This window comes from Leopardus geoffroyi, chromosome A3, assembly GCF_018350155.1.
Source record: "Leopardus geoffroyi isolate Oge1 chromosome A3, O.geoffroyi_Oge1_pat1.0, whole genome shotgun sequence".
NCBI classification, from domain to species: Eukaryota; Metazoa; Chordata; class Mammalia; order Carnivora; family Felidae; genus Leopardus; species Leopardus geoffroyi.
The window spans coordinates 86,045,239-86,066,307 of record NC_059336.1 but is presented as its reverse complement, the minus strand read 5'-3'; the positions used below and the strand labels follow the sequence as shown (position 1 = coordinate 86,066,307).

The following is a 21,069-nucleotide window of genomic DNA, read 5'->3' as shown; positions in this document are numbered from 1 at the left end:
CTGGCCCTCCGACCAGACTCTTCATCTGCAAAATGGAGATGATGGGCGGGGAGCACCTTGATCCTAAAAGCGTGGGACTCAATGTGAGGCACAAAGAAGGACCTATATAAATAGCAGCTGTTTTTGTTACTGTTATGTCTGTTAGGGTTGCCAGCCTCGTGCCACTGTGCATTACACAGTGTAGGTGCTTAACAAACATTTGTTCTAGTGGTGGTGGTGAATGATGAATTATTAGCCATGATAACTTGCCTCTGGCTGGGACTCAAGATTCCTGACTCCTCAGAGAGCTGCCTGATGTCACCACTGCAAGCTCCAGAGAGCAGCATTTATGCAGCAGGGGGATGCTCCAACCAAAATCATTTATTTCTATGAAGATTTTTCCCCAAACCTAATGCAGTCTCCTGGTGAGTTGGACTAGACCAAGCAGAAGAATACCTTTTCTCTGGCTGTATACAGGTTCAAAGTTCAGGGGGCAGCAACAGTCTCCTTGTCTCCCCGTCGGTCACAGTTCAATCCACTTGAGAAGAAAAACAACCACATAGAAAACACATTAAGAACAAGAAGGGGTCCAGGAGTACCTGGGTGGCTCAGTCAGTTAAGTGTCTAACTCTTGTTTTTGGCTCAGGTGGTGATCTGAAGGTTCATGAGTTAGAACCCTGCATAGGGTTCTACACTGACAATCCCAAGAGGAACCTGCTTGGGATTCTCTCAACCTCTCTCTCTCTACCCTTACCCCGCGCATGCTCTCTCTCTCTCTCTTTCTCTCTCTCTCTCTCTCTTTCAAATAAACAAATTAATTAATTTTAACAAAAGAACAAAAAGGGGTCCAGAGACCTTAATCTTTAAGACTTAGGGAAAGGAGTGGTAGGTTGGGAAGGATGTGTCCTCCTAATTGGAAGATGCCCAGACCCTTCTTGTCTCATCAGTCATGTGAGGACCAGAATTCTCATGAATCCCTGACGGTATAACTAACATAGTCAATTTTTAAAAATGGTCAAAAAGAGAACCTCAATATTTTCAAAGGAGACCCCTCTAAGGAAGGAGAGTAGGTAGGTATGGCCTGGGACAGAAAGTGGGTGGATGGATGGCAAGGGTTAAGAGATGTAAGTGCTTTTAGAGGTTAGAATGCATCCATAGAGTTGAGGAAGATTGAGACATTTAGCGATGCTAGTATCCTTAATTTAAATATAGATTCTTCTGAACAACCTTCAGCTTAATTTTCTATATAAAACCCAAGCAGACAAATGTGGGATGGCGTCACATCAAAAATGTCCTCCTTTGTTTATTGATTTCATTGAGCAGATACTATGTGCCAAGCTTCATACTAGTTTCCAAGGATAAATGAATGGAATACAGCTTCTGCCCTTAAGTTGTCCGCGGTATTCGAAGACAGGCATTCTAACCTTATCTCAGGGAAGCTGATACAACTCACAAGTATGTTAACCATGCAACAGAGAATGACCATTCTTGTGCCTAGAATAACAGCTTGGGTCTGCATATTTTGGAATCTGCTTTATCACAGATTTGGTCACTTGGCTTTATTGCTCTGGTGTTTCATGTTAGCTAAGCCAATGATTGCTATATGGTGAGAGTGGCAGAATCAGGTGACCACAGAAATCTCCTTTAAGAAAATCCTACAATTGTCTATTGTTCATCTATCCAAACTCCATTTAGCTGTCTGGTTGACTATTTAAAGAATTCTGTTGTTATTCTTCACTAGAATTCCTTTTACATGCTGTTACCAATCCCAACTGCACAAAATCCCCAGGGGCAATTAACCAACAAGTCCTAAACATAAAACCTTGATAATAATAATATTATTATTATTACTAATAATAATTATTATCACTAATAATAATTTTGGAGAGCGTGTGAAGGTCCATATAAATGGCTTTGGTCTCCTGGACTTCCACACAAAGTAAATTGCATCAGAACAGGCTTCACCGAAGGGACTTATCTAAAATTCACTTTATCATTTTTCCAGTCATATATTCACATCACTTTGTAAAGATTGCTTACACAGGATTGCTGTCTTATGACATCATATAATTAGGTTGGAACTTGACTCTGTGATCTGACCTTTTTCCATTGAAGGGAAGTAACAAAAAGAGATATACTTGGGAGTGACTGAGCCTTTTAAGGCAGAAGTGACCATCTCCTTTTGTTTAGAAAACAGAAGTTGGATTCTGCAAATAGATTTGCTGTTCCAACATTACCTATAAATCCAAAGGTTATGCATTGCTTCAAGTTTCTTTTTGTTGTTGTTGTATGCATGACATTTAATGAAGATGGGTCACATGTAGACTGTGAGTTCACAAGGAAATGTATGATGCCCAGCAACGGTTCTGTCACAACACACTTAGGCTATCACGCTGATACGGAAGACCTTCTCCAAGAAGCCCTTCTGGCATGCAACCTTCTGAACTTGTCAAGTGAAAGTATTCAGAAGAGTGGCTGCCCACTGATAAGGGGGTCTCAGTTATTTCTCTCTCCTTCCTTCTCTCTTCCTGCAGAGTGTCTGAGTCCAGCTGGGCTGACCTCTGATGTTCCTTCCCACTTTGAGGGGTAACGATTCTGTTACGGGATTTGCCTCAGTGGCTCAGGAAACTGGGGAACAAGGGGTTACTTTGTAACATTCTATATGGTTATACATTCTCAGACTATGACACCGATATTCACACGCTGATCTGGCTGACACAAATCTTTTTAAATAAAACCATGTGTTGTTTTTTTTTTTTTTTTTCTTCCAGGTATCCATCATCTTATACTAGTCACTTTCCAAGTTCAATATCATGAGTGTGTTTGCCCAGACCTTGCAGCTCTCTGGGGGGGGTCCTGGTGGTAATCTCAAAGAAGGAGTGTGTGTCACTTTTTCTGAATATATGCACACCGAATTCTATAGATATGACCCTATCTTCTTAATGAAAAAAGAAAGGGGAACTCATTTTTTGCCTGTCCCTCTGGGAAACAGGAGAGAACATTTGAAACTGAAACATTTCTAGGAAATCTAAAAATATTTAAGTGCTCATTCCGCCTTCAGGGAGACCACATTAACAGCTAGTACAGAGAAGCCCACAGCCCTACACCTGATTTATGCATGTAACCATGCAGTCAAGGTTTTAGGTCATGCCCTCTCCACCTTCTCAGAGCCCAACTATATGGACTATCAGCCTGTTTGGACAAATCAGAGGGAGAAGTTAGTTTAAATCCAAGTTTCTCCTAACTCGGTGATGTCAGGGGGATTCACTCAATTGTTTCGAACCTGAGTTTCATCTGTAAAATGGGGAAACAAATGCCACCTTCACAAAATGAGGCTTAGGTCACGGGGGCAGATGGCTGACACCTTGCGGGACTTAGTGTAGAACTCTGGGGTCATTCCTCTCCCCTGTTCCACTTTAACATGTTTGGAGAGCCCAGGAAACATGCTCTTCATGGTTCCTCATGGAACTGGAGTCCAAACAACTAGAAATCCACTAATTTCCTTACCTCGTGTCTCTTAGTTTTTCTTCTAAGCTGCTTGCCAGGTCTGAGTGTCTTGTGAGGCGTGAATGGCAGCTTATCTTGCTGAGAGTGTGGAATAAACCCTTAGCAGCCTCTGGTGTTAAAGGGCTTGACTTATCTCAGTGTGATGGCAGAGAGCCCTGGCTGGGTGTGCGTCTTTGTCTTTGCACCCTGTATGGCTGCTTACCACAGCTGTCAAACACCTCGAGTGATCCCAAGAGCACACTGATGGACGGCCTATTCCACTCGTAGGATCTCCTAGGCCAGTGGGCATTTTCATTTTTAGTATTTACTCCTTAAGAAGCACATGCCCAAAAAGATTTTGTTAGGCTCAAAGAACTGTGAAAATGTCACTTAAGGCACAGATAATACAATCTTCTGTAACATGTAAAAGCTCGCCTCATTCAATGAATAAATGTGAAAGGTGAGAAACTCGATTTAAAATGCAACCGGGAAACTCACTATTCTATTTGTTTTTTTAATTTTTAAATGTTTATTTACTACTTTTGAGAAGGAGAGAGAGAACACAAGCGAGACAGGGGCAGAGAGAGAGGGAGGCACAGAATCGAAATAAGCTACAGGCTCCGAGCTGTCAGCAGAGCCCCCCGTGGGGCCCGAACCCACGAACTGCGAGATCGTGACCTGAGCTGAAATTGGACATTCGATCAGTTGAGCCACCCAGGGGCCCCCTCACTATTCTAAGGCATTCTTTGTGAAGCTTTTTTTGAGCTAATCATCATCATAATATTTTATCTTTTTGGATCAATTTATATACTTTTTCTGAAGGTGGGCTGTCTTTTCTTCCTTTGTGAGCAAAGGAGGATAAGATAATCATTTATCTTCTTGTTATTTTCAAGAGTTGGAGATAGCAGATGGGGTACTAGTTCTTAGGAAAAGAGGCACCCTTCTCTCAGAACTTTTCCCAAGGGCTTCTAGAGCACCAAGAGAAAGGTTCAGACTTGCTCTTTCATAGTAAGGGCTTAATCCATTTGGATTTGATTTTTGCATAAAGAGTGAAGTAGGCAATCAATGTTTCCAATAAATGATCCCAGCACCATTTATCAAATCATCGATCTTTTCCCCACTTACCTGCAAAATGCAAGCCATTATGTATCATTTTTTCATATTTGGAAGTCTTTTTCTGGGCTCTTTTCTGTTTTGACCTCTTCCTACAAAAACACAGCATCGTCTTGATTATTGCTGATTTTTAATGGGTTTTAATAGTTGGCAAGAAAACTGCCATCGAATTCTCCCAAGATTGCCTTAGCTATTCTTAACCCTTTGTCTCTACACTTAAATTTTAGGCTCGTCTTTCCAAGTTTTATTAAAAGTCCTGTTAGGATTGCCACTGAAATTTTATTGAATCTATGTAGGGATTTAAGGAATATTGACATCTTTATTATATTGCCTTATTCGTGAACTTGGAATGTTGCTCCGTTCACGTAAGTCTCCTTTCCTTTCCTTCAGTGACGTTACTTTTTGCTCCTGGGTACCGCGATTCACATGGGTTGAATCATTCATTATAGAGTTGTGGGAGCCAACACAATACTTTAGAACAGTGCTTGCTTCCCAACTCAAATTATGCCTTTTGTCCAGAAGATGATCTCATGCTCTGTTGCAGATACCAAGAATGAATGGGGAGAGCAAGAGAAGAGAGAGCCCCCAAGGCTCAACCAGAGTCCTTGAAGTCAACCAACACAAATGTTGGCAAGGATGTGGAAAAATAAGAACTCCCACGAGAAACAGAACTGGGAAAATCATTTGGCAAACACTTTGGCAATAAGATTATTCGTGTAGCACTGTATGGAATAGGGAGAAAAGAAACAACCAGTGTCTTATCAACAGAGTGATGAACAAATAAATCTTATATATTTATAAAACCAATAACCATCCTGTTGAGTGCAAAAAATCAAGTCACATAAGAGACTTTACAGCGTGATTATTTGTATATAAGTTAAAATAGGCAAAACTAAACTTCATATTTTTAGGAATTTGTTCATATGTAGTAAAATCATAAAAAATGTAATAGATTGATTAGCAGAAAATTCAGTCTAGTAGTTACATCTACTGAGGAGAAGGAGACAAATTGGGAAGGGTTTCACTGTAGGTTTTAAAGGTAACTGGGCTTTTGCACTTTTTTAAAATGTTTTATTTATTTTTGAGAAAGAGACAGAGTGCAAGAAGGGGAGAGGCAGAGGGAGAGGGAGACACAGAATCTGAAGCAGGCTCCAGGCTCTGAGCTGTCAGCACAGAACCCAACACGGGGCTCGAACACATGGACTGTGAGATCATGGCCTAGGCCGAAGTCAGACGCTTAACTGACTGAGCCACCCAAGTGCCCCAGGCCTTTTCCACTTATAAACTGGGTGTTGGTTCCACGGTTATTTCAGTTTTATTATTTTCATCAAAATTTTTAGGGGCGCCTGGGTGGCTTGGTCGGTTAAGCGTCCGACTTCGGCTCAGGTCATGATCTCACGGACCGTGAGTTCGAGCCCCGCGTCGGGCTCTGTGCTGACAGCTCAGAGCCTGGAGCCTGTTTCAGATTCTGTGTCTCCCTATCTCTCTCTGCTCCTCCCCTGTTCATGCTCTGTCTCTCTCTGTCTCAAAAATAAATAAACATTAAAAAAATTTTTTTTAATTTTTATATACTTCATATAAACACTTTGTGTATATGGTAATAAGATTTTAGAATGACAAATTAATTTTTTGCAGTTTTAGATGAGTAGTATAGATGGCATAAAAACCGATCCAGATATGTAGAGGGGGGTCTCAAGAAAATGCATGCCTACTTTAATAATGGATACTTATTTTAAATGGAATTTGTACTGTTATGAAATTATTGTAAGTAATCTTAAGGAAGAAAATATTTGGATGTTTGCTATGATTTATTCCTTCAATGACTATTAATTAACTACTATGTGCCAGGTAAAGCTCTAGGCACTTACTGACATTGTGGAACATGTATTCCTGCCAGGGGATAAAGAACGGGTGGCAGAGAGAGACAGAAAAACGTGTGCATATTAATTAAATTTTATTAATTTATCTTATGTTGGGAGGTGATTATATTGATACATTGTATCTTATGTTGGGAGGTGATTAGGAGTGCTAGAGCAGGTAAGTACGTTTAAGATTGCTTGGCAGACTGCCATTGTGAATAGACTGTTCAGAGCAGGCTTCATGGAGGAGGTTACTTCTGAGCAAAGGCTAGAAGGGGGTGAGAGTGACTATGTGGATTTGGAGGAGGGAGGAAGGTTGTTTCAGGCAGAGGAGCAATTGAAGCAGGGATTGTAAAGCAGGAACACGCGTGGGGTGTTTAAAGAATACCACGGTGGCCACTGGGGCTGGTGTGGAGTTAGTAAGAGGCAATGACATCAGAGATGTAATAGAGGGCCATGTGGGCTTTTGTAAGACTTTGTCTTTTTCTCTGAGTGAGGAAAGGAGTGATGATATGATGTCATGTCAGGATCTAGGTGCCATGTTGAGAATGAACTGCTAGGAGGTGAGGACAGAAGCAGTTAGTAGCCTATTACCACAATCCAGGCAAGAGGTGATGTGGCACAGACTATTAGTTTCCATGTATTTCTGAGACTGGCGGTATTGTATGGAGAATAAATGTTATCTGACCACTCCGTAATTTCTCTTTTACAGACCTGAATTTCAAGTAAACAAATATATGAATACATTACTGGTTGTGAAGACCATGTGGGAATGTGAAAAACCCTTGAGATGAAATGGTGAGTGACAAAAAAGGAAAAGGCAAAGTTATGTATCTGTGTAGCATGGCTATTTAAAAAGAATCCATGGGGCACCTGGGTGGCTCAGTCGGTTGGGCGTCCGACTTCGGCTCAGGTCACGATCTCATGGTCCGTGAGTTCGAGCCCCGGGTCGGGCTCTGTGCTGTCAGCTCAGAGCCTGGAGCCTGCTTCGGATTCTGTGTCTCCCTCTCTCTCTGCCCCTCCCCCACTCATGCTCTGTCTCTCTCTCTCTCTCTCTCTCTCTGTGTGTCAAAAATAAATAAACATTAAAAAAATTTTTTGTTAAGAATCCAGGACCTCCTAAGTGGTCCAGCCCCTGCTTCCTCTTAGACTTCATCTTCTGTAACTCTTGCCCTCACTTGATTTTAATAACCATCCTGCCCTTCTCGCTGATGCTTGCGCCTCCCAAACATGCTGTCACTTTACAGTCTTTGCATGGGCAGTTCCCTCTGCCTGCAATGCTCTTCCTTCTGTGGACCCGCATGGCTGGCTCCCTCACCTCCACTTGGGAGGCCTTCCCTAGACTTGACAATTAAATAGCAACCCCTTCCCCTTGGCATTCCTTGTCCTCTTACTTTTTTTCCCCCCACTGTATTTATCACCACCAAACAGACACTTCATTTTAGTTGTATATTTGTTTATTGTTTCTCTTCTCCCAGCTCGAAAGTAAACTCCATAAGGTCAGGGGTTTGGTCTGTTTCCTTTAGGTTTTGTTTTTGATCCGTACATAGTAGGTATGTACAAGAAATCTTGAGGGGAAAACTGTGACAAAGAACTGAATTTTTTTATTACTAGCCTAATTACTAGTTAAAACAATTTTTTTAAATGCTTATTTGTTTTTGAGAGAGAGAGAGAGCATGAGTAGGGGCAGGGAGGGGCAGAAAGAGAGGGAGACACAGAATCCGAAGCAGGCTCCAGGCTCCGAGATGTCAGCACAGAGCCCTACGTGGGGCTAGAACTCAGGAACTGTGAGATCATGACCTGAGCTGAAGTCAGATGCTTAACCGACTGAGCCACCCAGGCGCCCCTATTACTAGCCTAATTATTGATGAAAATTCACATGAGAAGCCTGATTGGTTAATGAAGGGCTCATGTGGAAGGTTATAGAAAGAAGGAGGTAAGGGGTTACTTAAACCACAGACGTTGGAGGAGCTGAGTTGAGGAGATGGCCCCTGTGTGTTGCTGTGTGAGAACCACTTGGTAGACTGACAAGCCTCAGGTAAGTAGCAACCTAAATGTTGAGGGCTCAGAAGAAGCAAGGAAACACTTCCTTGACTGAAAATGTGGACTCTGAAACATGAATTGACGAGAAATGCCACCGTCGAGGCAGCTTCCAATCCTAGAGGAGATTTGGGGGGAGATGACATCAGAGGAGAAGAGCAGGAGCTCTCTGACCCAGCCGAGGGACAAAGGCAGCCCAAATGGTTTCCTAAGTCTCGGTACTATGGGCAAGATCTGGGCTGGAGAGCGAGACGGCAGCCAGAAAGCAGATTCTAGTAGCAGGCAAGGGAATAATCAGTGCAGGCTATCTATCCTCGTGTTGAGTTAGCAAATTCTAACGGCATGTAGCTTGTAGAGCTCTGGCTTAGTTTTAGGCAATACTTAACGTGCACCTGTTATACACAGTACAACGGTAATATGTAGTGCTAAAATACCAAAATATTTCCATACAGGTTGGTAAATAGCTGTTGCCTAAGCCCCTCCACCAGTATCCCACCCCAAACTCCCCAAGATCTAGAGCTCATTAAGGGAAGCTTGAGACCTCTGCAATCCTGCTCTGGACCTCTGGCTTGTATCTGTTTTGATTGGCTTGGACCCGTTATATGGCTTGCTGAATGTTTTTATTATCATACTTGGTTTGAGAAGGTATACCTCAAAGTCCTGAAAATTCCTAAGTAGCAAGAGTAGTGTCAGGCTTCTGAAGTAGGGTCCAAGGTGGAAGGTGGAGTCATGTCCAAAGATCTCCTCACTTCACTGGCCATTTGTCAGTCAAGACAATTTTGTCGATCGCATTTATTCAGGACCTGTTCAGTCCTAACAGGGCACAGCAGCATTCACATGGGTGTTGTCCAATGGATCTTACCTTCCCTGGATCACAGATCCCTTTGAATACTCCAATGGAGTTCAGTCAGATCCTTCGAGTATGTACAGTAACTAGAACTAGACTTAAAAGTTGGCCCACACTTTGTAAAGTGGAGACTCTGGAGCATTTTACAGTGGGTTTGATAAGCATGATGCTAGATAATATTTTGCTCTCCACCCATGGAGGTTCTCTTAAAACATCTAGACATGCCTTTCATCTTTGACTCAGAAAATAGTCATCTTCCATCTACTCTAAACGGGTTATAACACGTTCCAAATGAAAGGGATCCAAAATAATGAGACAGTGCAAAGTAATAGAATAGACTGTGTCCGGGAAATCAAGATAGGGGAAGGAATGTGGAGATATTTGGACCTTTTAAAGTCAGGTGAGAGCCATCAGGAGAAGCTTCTAGGTAAAATCATGTGGATACAGACACTCTGCAGCTAAAATGCAAAGTATCCCAGGCCTAGAAGAGGGTGAGGCTTCTGCCTCTCTCCTCCATGCATGGAGTCCAATCTCCTTCCTTGTCCACCCCCAGCGCAGATGTGGGGCTTAGGGACGTTGCGTTTCAAGAAGTCATAGGCATTGAGATGTGGTTATAGACATTTTGTTATTTTATATTTAAGTCAGCCAAAAATATAAACATTCTTGATGCAGCAACTGGTCCAGATGTTCAACCCCAACAGTTACTCCAACACCGAATACGGAGGATTCATGGAAATCTCAGCTGCATGTGTTCCCCCTAAGAATGCAAAACGCTGGAGTTCTGTGATGTGGGATGTCCGTCCCTCCTCCTGACCTTTGAAGCCAGTGCGCCCGGGCTGTAAGTACCGTCACTTACTCTGCTGTCCTGAGGCAGTTACACGCACATGCCTGCCATTCAGAGTTTTGGAGTGTGCGTTGACATCTCTGTGTGTGTGAAGAGAAACGGATGCTTGTTTTGATGCAGGACATGATACAAGGGCCCCGCTGGTATGCTGTCAGAAACCTCATGTTAAAGCCCATCCCCGGGGCGGGTTGGACTCTCTTGCTTATGGACCTGTTAGGGTATAATCTATTTCTACTCTACAATTGTCTTTTTAATGTGGGAGCCGGAGCCTCAACCAAGATAGAACACTGAATCAAAATCAACAACTACTCAACAAAGGCACAATTTTGAGGAGAGACTTTCCCTCAAAATACAAGTCTTTCTATGGTAGTTCAAGAAAACTGCTGTAAAGTTGCATTTTCGGGGAGGAAAGACTCAGAAGATGGTTGCGCAGGGAGCTCACAAGAAAAAGGATAGTGGCGATAGTGTAGCTAACCTATTGGGGTAAACATAGGAAAGTTTAACTCAGAAACTAGGAGAGTATTCCAGTGTATCAAATACCTGGAACCAGTCTTCTGGACACAACGCCAGCTGCCTGTAATTGCACAGGGAGTGCACTGAACAAGTCAGGAGACACCAGTCCCACCACCTCAGGGGAGAGAGCACTCCCTGGAATTTTCCACCCAGCCTGACCGCACCACACCAATACTGCCACTAACTAGGGCTGGAAAGTGATATGAACTTGATTTGTCCTTCCTAAACCAGGCACACAATCAGTTTCACCAGTTTCTCTGACAAAGGCATTTGGCATTTTTCATCTGCCTAATAATGTTGTTTTTGGAACCACCTGATCAGTTTGGTTTAGCCATAAAGATGGATTTGGCAGAGATTTTTGGCCATCCTGATATTTCATTGCCAGGGTGAAGGACCTGGGCTTCACGTCCAGCTGCAAATCGCTGCCTGCTTCCTGACTGTGGACTCTCTAGGGAAGGCTCGGCTGGAGCTTACTTAGCCCTTGTCCCAACTTCGGGGAACACCGGTTGAAAAGTCTGTTTTCTTCTTTGTATAAGAGTCAGAATGCCTACGTTCAAATCCTGACTCTATCACCTTGTAGCTCTGTGACCTCTAGCAAGTTATTGAATTTTAGTGACCCGTACCTGTGATGGGAATAATAATAGGGTTATTAGAGGGAGCACATTTGGTGATATACACAAAGCACTTAGCACAACGCCTGTTTATAGGAAAGCACCTAAGAAATTTTAGTTGCTATTATAATGAAACACTCACCCTATGTTTCAAAAGCCATTTAACCAGATTAAATCTGTATGAAAAGGCCCTTGACCACAAAGTTTATACTTCCCTGTTTCTAAAAACGTAAGCTGCTAAAAATTTATATAAATTCATTTATATCTATTAGCTTAACTTAGAGATGCTGGATATTTGATCTTACTTCAGAAATGTTGATGTGAGGACGGAAGCCCTATCACTTGAATTAATACGTGTTGCCACTGATGTGTATTGTGTTGATTCTTAGTATCTATTCTAGGCATGTGTGAAAGTGAACCGCATAAAAGCAGAACTTAGACATTCCTGCCAAAAGGAAGTGGATTGAAAGGAAGAGAAGCAGAGCTTCTGTGAAGAGAAAATTGTCCTATCTCTTCGCCAGTGTCAGAATGTGGAAATGTTTACAAAATGCTCATTAAAAGAAAAAAGGATCGCAAGATAGAAACAAAATCTGGTGCACAAGTTTACACTGGGGAGATAAGAAAGGCTAGGCCCCTATAGGGGATTTTGTTATCCAATTACTGCAACCTGACTTTTGAGGGGAGAGGAAGAGTGGTAGGGGGAGGGAGAGAGAGGGGAAGAGAGTTTCCAAACTTGTCTCCAGTGACACGAGACATTAACGCGCTACAAGATAAAACTGCCACTTAGAGCCCAGGAGAGCTAAACCTTCCCGGGTTGGCCTGGGGGCTTGAGCAGAGTCATGGGTTCTCTGGCCCTGCAACTGTGCGCTCTCGTCTGCCTGGTGGTTCACTCAGTTTCTGGCAGCCCCATCATGAGTCTGGAGCAGTCACCTCTGGAAGAAGATATGCCCCTCTTCGATGATGTCTTCTCAGAGCAAGATGGTGTCGACTTTAACACATTGCTGCAGAGCATGAAGAATGAATTCCTCAAGACACTGAACCTCTCCGACATCCCTTCGCAGGATTCAGCCAAGGTTGACCCACCAGAGTACATGCTGGAGCTCTACAACAAATTTGCAACAGATCGGACCTCCATGCCATCTGCCAACATCATTAGGAGCTTCAAAAATGAAGGTAAGTTTACGTATTATTGATAGATTCTGCTTGGATTTTTTTTCAAGAGGCGGATAAGAAAATTTACAATGCGTGGGAATAATATAGATAAGGGTGAAGGCCTCTGTATAAGGGTGTATGTACATAGATACTCAAAAACAATTCACATTTTGGGTCTATACCATTTTCATGGTCATTTCCCAAATGTTATTAAAAGGTACTAAAGAATATCTTTTAATCCAAAGCCATTTTGACTTCATGATTGGGTTGTTAAAATTTTTTTAAGTTTGAACAGTAAGTGATAAAAAAATTATGTTGGTCGACCACCATACTTGTGCGTGTCATTTTCCAGATACGTCTCAATTTCCGTTTGCCTTTTGATTGACTCAAAAATGCATGAACTTCTGCTTGGAATGTAAATGATGAAAACAGACAACACCCAAAAGTTGTGATTTGTGCTTCTTTCGAACTTTGAATGAGTTTCTATTTTCTGACCTTATTGAAGAAATATTCAGACAGGCCGAAAGTGTATGTTTTAGAGGTTCTTCCTAAAGTTTTGGTGTGTTCGTGTGACATGTTTATCCTTGAATCACTGTTTATAATGCCCAGGAATAATGTATGACCCAGTTAATGATCCAGCTTATCTCAATGTCTTCATGAATAGTAATGTGCAAGATTTAAATATCAGTGGGAAACCTATGTTATCTCCCCCAGCTTTATTCAGTGACTAAATCTAATGACCTAGCAAGTTAATCTTTTAGTTAATATGGTACTAGTAGGCATATGTATGGTAAAAGCTGTGGATCCAAAGAAATGAATTCTTTAATATTTACCATAAGCATTAACCAGGTAGAAAAGAGGGTTTTGATTGATAGTGACCAGACATTCTTAAAAGCAGAAAGGCAATAGCAAAGCAATAGCTTAGGATTTGGAGTTTTGAGACACGGTTGACGTAGTAGCTAGAGATAATTAGTTTAATTTCTCTGGGCCTCAATTTGCTCATCTGTAAATTGGGGATAATATACCTATGTAACATAATTGAGCTATTTCAAAGAGGTTCTGAGTGAGGAAGCACTGCATTTACTATGAATTGCTGAATAAACGTCAGATATTACGAATGAATTCCTTAAATTCTAGGCACTGGAGGAAACGGGGAGTGGGTGTTGCTCAGTCCTAATGATATCGTTTGCCTTTAAAATTTAGGTAACGGCCCAAATTTCAGATATTTAGTAACACATTGGAAATGTTACTTAGTAACATCTAGTAACGTAATGGAAATGGCAAACTGAAGTTACGGATTCCTTTTGGGGGTGAGTCTGGATTGAAAATAAATAGCTTCCTTCCATGGGAAACCTTCCTAGTGTTTCCGAGCACTGAGCCCTGGGTGCCTGGCTGAGAGTGCAGGTGGGAAAGTGTTCACATCCCCTGGGAAAACAGGAGTGCTTCAGTTCTCGCTTCTTCCGTGGAGGATTTGCGTGAGGCAGGTCAGGAAGTGGAGTTTACAGAGCATCTGATCACTGGACACCAGCGAAAGCCAGAGCGGATCTCTCTGTGGATGCCCCGGCTGTGGCGTCCTCTGCCAGTCTGCGGGTGGAGTGTGCACTGGGCTAGCCCTAGTGGCTGTTAACTGTCCGTCCTTTGACTCTTTGGGTCTGCACAGTGCAGCTGCGTAGGAGACAAAGACCAACCCCTCCATCCCCACAAAACAAAACAAAAAAACCTCCTTCAACTCTAACTAATCAGGGGAAAACAAGCGCACCTCTAAGGTAGAAAAAAACCATGACTTTAATTCCTACCGCTGCTGACCTCACTTCATCGTTTTGGGGAAGTCAGTCCTCTGCATGGAGGCTTGATTTGTTCTGGTGTAAAGTGAGCACAATAGCAATAAAGAGTCATTGTAAGTACTAAATAAAACAATGCTTTCAAAACACCTGGCACGTTACAATATGCTCAACTAACGTCAGTTCCCTTGCCTAGAATGCAACACCTCCATCCGCTACTTAGTATATTTGTACATGCTCTGCGGACTTATTTTTTTAATGGCTTTATTGAAGTATAATAGATATACAATAAACTGCACATATCTGAAGTATATAATTTGACAGGTTTTGACATACATAAACATCCGCTGAAACCATGACCACAATCAAGATCATGAACATATTCATCACCACCCAAAGTTTCCTTGTGCTCCTTTGGAATTTCTTCCACCCACCACCATAAGCTTTTATCCTGCACTTTTGTCATGGATGGAGCAACCAGTCTACCTTCCTATTTTTGATCTTCTCATGTTCCCTGTCCAAGGAGAGTCAAGTCTCTCTATTCTTATAAGAGGGACAACTCCCAAGTTACTTGATGTATTAAGAACATATGCCATGCCCATAAATCAGTTTGATCTGATGTTCACAATCATCAACTAATCAATATTTTGAAAGTGTTGCCTCTGTTTAAGGCATCACGGTAGCATGGAGGCACAGAAGGAGTTTAAGGCACAGTACCTGCCAGCTTGGTCATGATCTAGTTGGGAAGACCCATTCATAAAAAGAAACCTGAAATGGAAGGATATAAATGGCAAAGCTCAAAGGAGAGACAGAGAGTAAATATTCAAGGGACCCAGAAGGAAGTGAACTTCTAGATAGGGATGTGAAGAGAGGGAAAACCCCACGAGGAGGGGCCACACGCCCAAAAGGGGAGAAGACTTTCCAAGAGTCAGAGGAACATCTCCAAAGGTGCAACACACAACAAGGCAAAGGAATGTTTTGGCAAATGGTGAAGATATCAGCCTACTTTATTTTTTTAAGTTTTTATTTATTCATATATTTTGAGAGAGAGAGAGAGAAAGCGAGAAAGAGAGAGTGAGAGAGAGCAAGCACAGTGGGAGAGGAACAGAGAGAGAGGGAGAGAATGCCAAGCAGGATCCTCACTGTCAGTGCAGAGCCCGATGTGGGACTTGAACTCACAAACCGTGAGATCATGACCTGAGCTGAAATCAAGAGTTGGGCGTTTAACTGACTGAGCCACCCAGGCACCCCTCAGTCTCCTTTCGATAGGAATTTTTATGATTTAAACTTTCAACAAATATCAGTTGGCCAATTACAATGTTCCATGTACTGTAGGGGATGAATGGCAGCTATACGTCGATCAGGAGGTTAAGGCCTGGTTATAGCTGCTTTTAAGAGTCATGTTAGAGAATTCAAATTCATTCCTTTGACCGGTATTTCCCACTGTTGGTGTTTGAGATGATTTTAGTGGTACCCAGAGAAAGCTGTAAATTATGAAACCTTATTATATATTTTCATTAACGTGGATCAGAAAAAAGTCCACATGGCTATCACCTCAATGCCCTCATTTCATGAATGTTGTTGCTTAGGACAGAACTAAAAGAGATATTAAGTACTAAAAAAAAATATTATAAAGTGAAATAAGAATATTAAAGGGTACAGTCTGGAACAAGGACCACACTAAAATCAGGAATTGGTTACAGAGTTGGGAAAACTGCTAGAGGTGATAGAGAACCTCTCCATTGGTGGGTCCTTAGCACCCTGGTTTCACGGACCCCTTTGCTGGTTGACAAATGCCTTCAGGGACATTTTGTAATCATGTATTTCCTAGGGGCAAGTGTATAGAGGCTTTGGGCTCCTGTAAAATTCTCAGATAGGAAGTCAACGTGCTAACATTTGGAGGCATGCTTCTGAGACTAAAGGACTTTTAAAAATTTGTTTCATAAACATTCCGAGTGATTCTTATGTACCAAACTCCGTGATGGTTGCTAAGGGTAGAAGACTACCCTTGGGATAGAAGACTTCTATCCCAAGTTTCCTTTCGTCCCATTCCTCCTTGTTGACAACCACACACCCAAAATTCATCCACTGTGACCCCTTTGGTATTTGGCTATCTGGTTACCTTGTCAGATTTTGGCGTCTAGAGCAGAAGTCAACAAAATATTTCTGTAAAGGGCCAGACAGATAGTAAATATTTTAGGTTTTGGGGGCCATGTTGTTGTCACAATTCTGCCATTGTAGTACAATAGTAGCCACTGACCACACAGAAATAAATGGGTCAGGTTATGTTCCCATGATGCTTTATTTCCAGAGGTAGAGCCCAATATGGCCCATGGGCTATAGTGTGCCAACCCTCAATATAGCTGAAGGTCTTTTAATGCTCAGCCAACCATGTGGGCAATCTCCACCCATTACAAATGCACATATGAAAGGCCATGAAGTCCTCATCTCTGAAAAACTTCCAAGAAAGAACAACCACCCCATGTCCAATTTGACAGCTCCTCACTGGTTGGAATAACTGGGGGCTTGCCTGCACAGTCTCCAGGCTTCCTCCCAGCTCTGTCATTCTGTGGCTGATAAGCTACGCAAGCAAGGCCGGGAGAGCGGTGTCCCATTCATCAGGCAGCCATTTTCCATCTTAGCCTTGGCCGCGAAAGTCAGCTTAGTATTCCACCACTGACCTTTCAGTGTTTTCTGTCAGAGAATGTTAACATTGTGTTTGCTCTCATTGATTTCTCAGTGTCAAGCTTCTCGTGCAGACAGGCCCTTTTATCACATAAATAGGCATCTGTTTTTCTCAGTGACATACAGCAATTCTGATTTTTGTCTTTTTTTTTCAGATCTGTTTTCCCAGCCAGCCAGTTTTAATGGGCTCCGAAAATACCCTCTCCTCTTCAATGTGTCCATTCCTCACCATGAAGAGGTTATCATGGCTGAACTGAGGTTGTACACGCTGGTACAAAGAGATCGCATGATCTATGATGGAGTAGACCGAAAAATTACCATTTTTGAGGTACTAGAGAGCAGAGGGGACAGTGAGGGTGAAAGAAGCATGCTGGTCTTGGTGTCAGGGGAGATCTATGGAACCAACAGTGAGTGGGAGACTTTTGATGTCACTGAGGCCATTAGACGTTGGCAAAAGTCAGGTTCATCCACCCACCAGCTGGAGGTCCACATTGAGAGTAGACACGACGGAGTTGAGGATGCTGGCAGGGGACAACTGGAAATAGACACCAGTGCCAGGAATAAGCATGTCCCTTTGCTTGTCGTGTTTTCTGATGACCAAAGCAGCGAGAAGGAGCGGACAGAAGAACTGAATGAAATGATCGCCCACGAGCAGCTTCTGGAGTTTGACAACTTGGGCATGGACAGTTATTCCAGCGGACCTGGAGAAGAAGCTTTGCTGCAAATGAGGTCAAACATCATCTATGACTCCACTGCCCGCATCAGAAGGAATGCTAAAGGAAACTACTGCAAGAGGACCCCGCTCTACATCGATTTCAAGGAGATTGGCTGGGACTCTTGGATCATCGCCCCACCTGGATATGAAGCCTATGAATGCCGTGGGGTTTGCAACTACCCCCTTGCAGAGCATCTCACACCCACAAAGCATGCGATTATCCAGGCCCTGGTCCACCTCAAGAATTCCCAAAAGGCTTCCAAAGCCTGCTGTGTGCCCACCAAGCTAGAGCCCATCTCCATCCTCTACTTAGACAAAGGCGTGGTCACCTACAAGTTCAAATATGAAGGCATGGCAGTCTCTGAATGTGGCTGTAGATAGAAGAGGAGTCCTGTGCTAATTTAATAACTGTAAATGTGTATATTTTGTGTTCCTATTTAATGAGATTATTTAATAAGAGTGTACAGATGATAGAGGCTTGCTGCCTTAGGGAAACGGGCAGGTCAGTTTGTTGTACGAAATGCATGTTTTGCTAATACAGTATCATCCCTTCCAATATGTTTTTCTTTGGACTTGCCATTTCTTGTCAATGCCATTTCCAATAGCAAGTGGCGAGCCACACTAATTGTCCTCTATGTCAATTTGAAAACAACAGGCCCTAAGCAGAAATAGAGTGTCAGTGATAGGTACTTGTGTATGTATATGTGTACAGAGATAAACTTACAAAATTCTCCTGGTTCTATAGAGGTAGATTATACTCCCTCATATGCATGACTCAATCAAATGTGTATATATTAAAAACTGATGGTATATTCTCAGTCAACTCTTCTCTGAGTAGGATTTATGTCAAGATAATTTGCACCAGGAATTTGACCATCCTATGAAGTATGACATTTCCTAAATACTATTGGAAATGTAGGTGTAGCTTTTTTTTTTTAACTTTTTTAAAGTTTATTTATTTATTTTGAGAGAGATAGAGACAGTTGAGTAAGGGAGGGGCAGAGAGAGATAGAGGGAGAGAGAGAGAGAGAGAGAGAGAGAGAATCCCAAGTAGGCTCTGCATGATCAGCACACAGCCCGATGTGGGGCTCGAACTCACAAAACTGCGAGATTATGACCTAAGCTGAAACCAAGAGTCGGAGGCTTAACTGACTGAACCACCCAGGCGCCCGGAAATGTAGATTAGCTTTTATCAGTTGAGTTTGTGCCATTGCTCAGGGCAACAGGACCAGGTTAAGGGTGCTGCCTGTTTAAGGAGAGGGGTTATCTGATACAGAAATCAAAGGGCTTCAAGAGGCAGTGGCCTTAAGCTACATTACCAAAGAATGAGTCCCTGGAACACCACTGCGCTCTAGAGGGCAGCGCCTGGTCAAGAAAAAAAAAAAAAAGAAAGAAAGAAAAAACAAACAGAAGGAACTTCAGGATGTTCCTGAGATAACAGGACAGCAAGGCCATGTGTGTTGGCCTTTACTGCTGCAGAGGGTAGAGGAGGTGGGACGGTGCTCGCAGGAGAAGAGAGAAAAGGATATAGACGCTAACCTAGGATGTGTCTGTAAAATTATAAGCAGTTTTAACTGGAGATTTAAATCTTTTGGACAAAATAAAATTACCCAAGACCAAGAGGAGGAAAATCAGAAGGGATCTGTTTGTTGGACTCTTCTTAATATTTTTCTTTAATTCTTACTATTTCTCCCTTGCCTCTGCACCCCTGCTTTTGCTTCTTTCCACCCCTCTCCTTCCTTCTTTCTTTTCTTGCCCCAGCGTCTCATATCCTTCTGTCATTCTTGTTTCTCCTGTATTCATTGGCCTTTATTGCCCTTGCTGTGGGGTTGGGAGGGAACACCTGAAAGCATTTGCTGTCAGGGTGAGTGGGGTTAGTGCTCTAATTTCTAGATTTCCTCCCAAGATTTAACTTGACTTTATTCTAATAAGTATTCTTTATGAAAGGTTTTGTTCATGAAGAATACTTAAGTATAAGAAAAAGAAAACCAGGGTCCAAACAGATACATCTAAATAAATGGATCCATAAAGAGACACACAAGCTAATGACTCAAGAGCTAAGCCTCAATTCTGAAATCAGATTTGCCCCCTGGTAGGCTTCCCAACTCTCCCATGCTGCAGTCTCCCAGTTTGGAACTGGCCAGGACTAAGGTAATGGGGAAGTGTTCCTGATACAGATGGTCCAATGGGCTTGCCAGCCGTTGGCTACATAGAGGGACACTGAGGCTCTGATCTTAGCTCCCCCCAGCACCAACATCCATGTGATATCATGGGCTTTGTGCAGGAAGAACGAGAGCAGTATAGGTCTCAAATTGTTTTGACTCCTCCAGGAAGCCGACACTGAAGGTTCACACTTCTAGGAATGTGGTTTCCAGTACATTGTCCCCCACTCACCCCATTGAATGCTTCCTTAAGAAGTCTTGCATTTTTTTTTTTTTTACCATGGGAAACCAGCAGCCTCCCTTTCACAAACCTCTTGGGGTGATAAACTCAAATTGCACTAGAAAATAGAGGTAAGGGAAGCTAGAAGGACATTTTGTCCGATTTGGACCTCTGCTCTGTATATCCATTGTCCACTGATGTCCAGAGGGCAGATTCTGGGAAATCACTGCCCAGAAAAGTGGAATTTTGACCTTCAGTGAGTATACAGTGATTGACAATTTGAGTTGGCCACGCAACTCAGATGATTCGTTTATGAAAGAACTTCCATATAAAGTGTGCATGTGTGCGTGTGTGCGCGCGCGCACGCACATGGGTAACTGGCTTTGGATAGTGACACTTAGAGCCCTCAGAGGGACATAGTGCATCCTTTATATCCACGGTACACACTGTATCCTCACTTACTCTACGGTACTGCTTCTCTTTTCTAAAGGACACTGTCTATAATAGACATACAGTAAAATCTCAGCTGAACAAGATAGTTCTGGTTAGATAAAAATCCAGCAACGTTTTCTTTATGTCTAAAATATATAAGACGGTGACGTGCTGGTGAATGCTTTGCAACCAGCAATCCTGATTTGTAGGTTTCAATGGTGTAAGTCACTGTAGCCTATTTCAAGCTACCAGCGTGATGTCAAACAGCTTGCAAAATTCCTGAAAACTCAGCAGGCTGCTCTCAGGAGCCACGGGTACAGGCCCTACACCCCGCTGCTATTAGAGTGCTGATGGTAGAACACTAAGATGTGCCAGGGCCTGTTTCCTTCACACCCTCTGCTGACTCAGCCAGGTTTGGGGGGAAATCTTGTGGCAAGCACACTCTTCTGTTAAAGAGATGTGAAAGTCTAGGTTGTCAGTGATTAGGCTGTGTATCCCAGATGTTTGTCCTTTTACTACAGGCCAGACATAATCATGCATTTCTATGTTGCTTCTTCACTATGGAAAAAGAGTAGAGCAAGTCATATGTTGGTTATTCAAACGTTGCTAGTTGCATTTTTTTTTTCTCAT

The 21,069-nt window shown here is 42.6% G+C and overlaps 1 protein-coding gene across 1 annotated transcript; it reads left to right on the top strand.

Annotated features, from left to right (window-relative positions):
* The first annotated feature begins 12,054 nt into the window (after positions 1-12,054).
* Positions 12,055-18,448, top strand: BMP10 (bone morphogenetic protein 10). The gene is made up of 2 exons (XM_045443794.1): positions 12,055-12,465; positions 17,066-18,448. The coding sequence occupies exons 1-2, from the start codon at positions 12,132-12,134 to the stop codon at positions 18,004-18,006; spliced, it is 1,275 nt and encodes a 424-aa protein (XP_045299750.1). The 5' UTR covers positions 12,055-12,131; the 3' UTR covers positions 18,007-18,448.
* Positions 18,449-21,069: the final 2,621 nt, after the last annotated feature.

Coding starts and splice junctions, on each gene's coding strand:
- BMP10 (XM_045443794.1), top strand. CDS start 12,132: ATGGGTTCTCTGGCCCTGCAACTGTGCGCTCTCGTCTGCCTGGTGGTT. Junction 12,466..17,065: donor TAGGAGCTTCAAAAATGAAG/GTAAGTTTACGT, acceptor TTTTTTTTTCAG/ATCTGTTTTCCCAGCCAGCC.